Source organism: Micropterus dolomieu, linkage group LG20 (genome assembly GCF_021292245.1).
Source record: "Micropterus dolomieu isolate WLL.071019.BEF.003 ecotype Adirondacks linkage group LG20, ASM2129224v1, whole genome shotgun sequence".
Taxonomy (NCBI): Eukaryota; Metazoa; Chordata; class Actinopteri; order Centrarchiformes; family Centrarchidae; genus Micropterus; species Micropterus dolomieu.
In genome coordinates, this window is record NC_060169.1 from 37101150 (window position 1) to 37107169 (window position 6020).

At 40.2% G+C, this 6020-nt stretch overlaps 1 protein-coding gene across 1 annotated transcript in view; it reads left to right on the forward strand.

Moving 5' to 3' along the window:
- The first annotated feature begins 3169 nt into the window (after positions 1 to 3169).
- LOC123958596 (low choriolytic enzyme-like) overlaps positions 3170 to 6020 on the forward strand; it is a 7184-nt gene continuing 4333 nt past the window's right edge. The window contains exons 1-7 of the mRNA XM_046032044.1: positions 3170 to 3282; positions 3902 to 3977; positions 4067 to 4222; positions 4692 to 4812; positions 4899 to 5077; positions 5727 to 5808; positions 5913 to 6014. Coding sequence (XP_045888000.1) covers positions 3211 to 3282; positions 3902 to 3977; positions 4067 to 4222; positions 4692 to 4812; positions 4899 to 5077; positions 5727 to 5808; positions 5913 to 6014 — 788 coding nt within the window. The 5' untranslated portion in view covers positions 3170 to 3210. The remainder of the gene's footprint in view (positions 3283 to 3901; positions 3978 to 4066; positions 4223 to 4691; positions 4813 to 4898; positions 5078 to 5726; positions 5809 to 5912; positions 6015 to 6020) is intronic.

Below are 6020 nucleotides of genomic sequence, written 5' to 3' on the forward strand. Positions count from 1 at the left end.
TTAGGTATCTGCTAAATACCATATAAGGGTCAGAGTCTGCAATCTAAAGCTCCAATCCATATAAGAGCAAAGTTCTATAGGATAAGTGTAGACATCTTGTTGGACACCAGATAAGGGTCTGAGCCTCCACGTAACCACTGACCTCCGCTCTCCCCTTAAAGGTCACTAATCCTCTATCCAGCTGCTAGAGTGTTATTTTAAACTGTAATGGTCAAATGCACATATGTTATACACCTGTTTTCTAGTCTTGCTCTGAATGCCACACTCAGCACATACAGTAAGTCTACTCACACACACACACCTCCTATTTTATTCTGCAAAGATATAGGAAGGACAAAATAACAAATACTCCCTTTTATCCAGTCTCATACAATACCTTTAATAAATAATGCATTTGTGAAAAGATGAGTTAATTTGACGTTATAGCAATTTGAAGTAATTTTATTATAGACTGCCTTAGTTTGTGAAGTGCTCCTCTTTTAGTATTTAAGGTGAAAAAGAATGACAAAGCGTTCAATTCATTACACTGCCCAGGTGTTGCTTTTATTTTGTACACCTGTGTGTGCGTGTGTGTGTGTGTGTGTGTGTGTGTGTGTGTGTGTGTGTGTGTGTGTGGCGTCATACTCATGGTTCATAAAGTAAATAAATATGATCTAATTTATAATTGATGAATGAATAAAACAGCTGAGGTCAACTGAATAATTAATGTAACTTAGCACACATCAAATTGAGGATATTGTCTTCCATCTGCACTGACTATGGTCCATCAATCTCCAGGGCTGAAAAATTAAGCCAACACTTAATTATCAAAACCTGCAGTTCATTAAATGGCCACTTGAGGCTGGCTCCAAAAGCGAGTCAATCTGTATACCCCCATGTTAAAAATGCCCAATTTTACAGCAGCAATAAAAATGTATCAACCCATGGAGGTCTGGATTTGGAGTCACACTCAAAATCAAAGTGGAAAACCACACTACAGGCCGATCCAACTTTGATGTAATGTCCTTAAAACAAGTCGAAATGAGGCTCAGTAGTGTGTGTGCCCTGCCCTCTTTAGTTTCACTTTTTGTTGTTTGTTGCCACTTTCATGGATGATTTCATGGACTTGGATTTTTCAATTTTTCACTTATTTTCCCAAATAAATCGCATTTTTGACGGCCTAAAGGTGCTCAAAAGCTCACAAAATTTTACACAAAATTCAAACGTGGTGGAAATTTATGTGTCACATTGTTGTCGCGCATTGGCTTGGCAAAATGGCACCCTCTAAAAAGCAGTCCCTGATGCCCTAAATCCAACAGGAAGTCGGCCATTTTCAATTTATTGGTCATTTTTAGCGTTTTACAGGGTCCGTTCTTTAACAAATTCCCCTATAGAGAATTGATTTTGTCAACTCCAAAATTTTGCTGTGCAATCTGAAAGCAGTGAAAATTAAAAGTTGTGCTATCTATGTGTTTTTTCAAAGGACGTGTCCGTGGCATGGTGCGGAACGATGATTTGCCATGAAACAGGAAGTTGTTCCTCAAATCTGTGCCAAATTTTATACAGTATTGGCGACAGGAAGTCTTAAGTTTTACGCTCTTGGGAGTTTTCGCTTAACGGCGTATCCGTATCCGTGTTGAAGTTTGATGTTTTGCCAGAAAACAGGATATCATTGTAACTTCACATTACATGCTCAAATCTGTACCATATTTCACATGTTTGATAAGGATCACGCCCTGAACACATTTACAGGCCAAAATTCACTCATAATCATAGTGCCATCTACTGGCAACTAGGGGTGTGGATCTTCACTGGTCTCACGATTTGATTCGATTATGATGATCAGGTCAACGATTCGATTACTCGATGCATCACGGTGCGTCACCTCAAGGGTGGGAATTTCTTGGCACCTCATTCAATTATGAGGCTACGATGCGACTGTAAAACGAATAGGATAAAGATGAATTTTTCTCACTGTTTGACTATTTTGTACTTTTACAGCAAAGTATTTGCAACCATCCAAAGTAGTAGGCAGTAATGAAATGCAGCTTTTTAATGTTACTTCATATAAATGTAGCTAACATTGCATAGCATTATTACATTATTACAGCGTTATTACTGACCTCTGCTGTGGCTATTTTTATTTATGAGGCTGCTGTTAGTATAGAGTCAGATGGGGGTTGAACTACACACTTTACAATGACTTTACAACTCACTCAATAGCTGCCTGTCTGTGCTAAACAGGAAGAACCATACATCTCCGTTGTGTGCACCGCACAGACAGTCCGGAACATTACGTTATCAATTAACCTCTAGATAACTGATTATTGACATTTGTTAATCGATTCATAATCGTCCAAGTGTGCATCGCGATGCATCTCAAAATCAGTTATTTGTTTGTTTGTATTAAGTGACCCTTTAAAGCAACAGCCTGTATGCAATGTTTGACCTAGATGAACAAAATTTCTGTGGCAAAATGCATCATCCCAAGACACACAAAAAGCCTCTTGGAGCTATGCCCTAAATTACACAGAAAGTGAGGCATCCAAAGCATATGATAATTCAGAGCAGCGTCGACGACCTCCAGGAACTGCCCCTCAGCCTCAGCCGCAACAGGCCTCAAAGCGCGTCCAGGAGCGGGGTCCTGTCCATTTCTTCTTACCGCTTTAATTTTTTTTGCTTACCTACAATGGCCTCAATATACCATCGTACATGATTGTAGACCTAAATCACACTTTTTTGCAACCCTGTGTTAAATTAATACAATCCATGAAAATGGAAAGTGAGATATGACAAACAAATCAGATATGACTGTAACTTCTTTCCATTAATTCTTTGTGTTTTGATGACAGTATGATGGTAAATGCAACAGGTGTCCTTTTTCCCATCTAGAGTGATATGGAAGTTTTTCTGGCTGAACCACATGTGACTGATAAGCCTGTGAGTTTACTGATTCTTTGGGTTTCTCAGAACCCAGATTATCCTTATTTGGGCTTACTTATGCAATTGAACATACCCGTATATAAAAGCCTGGAGTGAAACCTCAGCTGCAAAAGTCCACACAGAGGATCCAAGGTAAGTTCAGCTGCAAATGTCTGCAGCAGAATGCAATGGAGAAGTGTGTACTTTCTTTCGCTGTGTGAAGATTTAGCTGTCTCTTTATTTATTTATTTTTTTTGGTTCCAGCACTGTATTTTTACTCTGAGTGGAAGCTGTAGCTGGTCTGCTAGGATGGCTCGCATGTTCAGGTTCTCAGCTCTGGCTCTGCTGCTACTGTCTGCCTGTTGTTGGGCCGACAATGAGGTAGGATCATAGCATAACAGTCAACAATGATAGCATAGTGTGATATCTGGTCATTTGTCGTGTTGCATCATGCACAACATGCATGTTTTACCTCGACTGTCACAGTCACAAAATGAGAATGACTTCTCTCATATGAAGCCTGTCATCTTCTCCACATCCTCAAATATTCTGTTAGGAGATTTATTTGAATATTTATTCAAAGTTCACAGTTGAGTTTTTTCAGCACCATTTTCACTATTTTGGCACAGTTTTAAGGACTATATGATCATTTCTCATAGAGGATGATTTGACCATTTGGGTGATAAGGTTGACTTTATCTGCAAACATTAAGTTGTATGATGCTGAAAGAGTATCTCTTAATCTGTTCTCTTGTAACTAGGAATATTTAATGTGATGAGTCCACATTAAACCACAGTATTTAAATATTTTGCTAAAATATTCTGTCAGCTGGTGTTCTATCTATTTCTAATCTTTGTTTTTTCTCCCCTAATGCCACTCTGAACCTGCAGGCAGGTGTGTAATCTATTGTATTGATCAGACCCATTTTATTGGCGTGCACAGTGTTGTGACTGGTGCCTTTTTATACAAAGTTAAATTGTGTTGTTGTTGATGTCACTGAGCAGAGGACATTGCAGAGGAGGACTCAGGGGAGCTTTCTGTCTCTGAACTTCTGGAGAGAGCCAACAGTAATCTGAGTGAGTCACCATGTTCCTCATGACGGCCTGATGTGTTTCAACTCATTTTCTTCTTCTATTATTAGCAGTGTCTGTGTGATGTGTTTCAGTCCGTTCTGCTGATGATCCCAACCTGATTGAAGGAGACATCGCCATTGACAGCGCGGCCGAGAAAAACGCCGACCCCTGCACCAGCAAAAGCTGCAAGTGGGGCAAGCTGAATGATGGGAAAGTCTACGTTCCTTATTTCATCAACAATCAATTCTGTAAGTGTCAGACAAATATGCTCTGCCTTTATACAGTAGGTTTGCATGTTTGATGCAGAGTGTTGTAGCAGCAACTTTGACAAAAGGTTAGAGAGTGAGACTGAGCAGAGATTTGACTGTTCATATACCAGAATCAAACAGACAGGGGGATGTTTGCTGCTTACTGTTAATAGTAAACTCATTAAAGTTAAGTTAACGGTCACATACTCATCTCTTTTTGTGTTCTCTTTATGACATCCTGTGACAGCAGTATATCTTGGCAAGAAACATAACTTTTAATAGAAGAAATGTTCTCCTTCAAAGTAAAAGCTCTATTAATGAGAATTGCTGCTATAGCTTTACTTGTCCTGGTATGACTACTCGCTTGTGTTGGCTAATGCTAGCTAATGTTAGCTAAAGTTAACAAATGTTAGATATAGCTGCATAACTGGTATTTTGCAGACTATTTGATCATAAATTGTCCTGCCAGCCTCCCGTGAGAAGGCCATCATCACCCGAGGACTGGAGTCTTTCTCCTCTGTCTCCTGCATCCGCTTCAGACCCACCAAAAGCAGCGACCGCGACTGGCTGAGCATTGAGTCCAAGAATGGGTAAGAAACTGTTAAATATAACCAGTTTGAGGTGAAAGCTTTTCTCAGACTTCCCTGTTCTTCAACTCCTCTCTGATCCTGTCCAGCTGCTACTCCATGGTTGGCCGTCGTGGTGGTAAGCAGGTGGTGTCTCTGGCCCGTCAAGGATGCCTTTACCATGGCACCGTCCAGCATGAGCTGCTCCACGCTCTGGGATTCAACCATGAACAGACCCGCTCTGACAGGGACAAGCACATCAAAGTCCTGCTGCAGAATGTTGTTTCTGGTAATATAGCTTTTTATTATTCAGAATGGAATATTAGAGAGGGAAGTATACTGCAGACCAGAACGATCAAATAGAGTTGTTTTCCCTTAAAGGCTATACTGGCCTAAAATTTATTTCATGGCTAAACTCCATTTATGACATTTCTGCAAAATCCCACATTACATTTGGTCACAGCTTTCTTTAAATGTAATTTATTTTTACAGAAATCATTTAAAAATATCTTCTATATCTGTCTGGACCCGGGTAAGGTTCGGTGTTAGTACCGAAGTCCATATAGGCAAGTCCTGCCACTTGGCAGCCATCTTGGTAACGCCTTCGAGTTATTTCAGAGCAACAAGACCAGGTCCCTATCTAAATGAATGGGGGGAGATCCATAAGTGCACTTTCAATGGTCACTAGGACATAAAAACTGCATGTATAGAATGACCAGTAAAATTTGATCAAAACCACTGAAAAAGTTTGATCTGGCTTCTTCAAGTGGCATTGCTCCTCTTTAATTGTTTTTGTTAGTACTGATTGTTGGCACTCACATTAATCCTTAGGGGAAGAATCCTAATAATTTAGGTAATTCTCTGATCTGACAAAAAGTTAAAAATCAAAGTGAATTAAAACCAAACAGATGGTAACTTTATTCCTGTTGTTTCTTTAGGAATGGAGCACAACTTCAGGAAGATTGCAACCCTCAACCAGGGCACTCCCTATGATTACAACTCTGTCATGCAGTACCACAGGTGAGAACAGCTGCCTTCACTTCAGCTCTGCTGTGTGTAGTCATACATGTCTGTGTTAACAGGAGTGCTGTGGTTCAGTCTAACTGCTCTGTGTCTTGTTGCAGGACTGCCTTCTCCAAGAACAACCAGCCCACCATGGTCCCTATCCCTAATCCCAACGTGTCCTTTGGCAACGCTAAGGAAATGAGCCGCAATGACATCGCCAGGCTCAA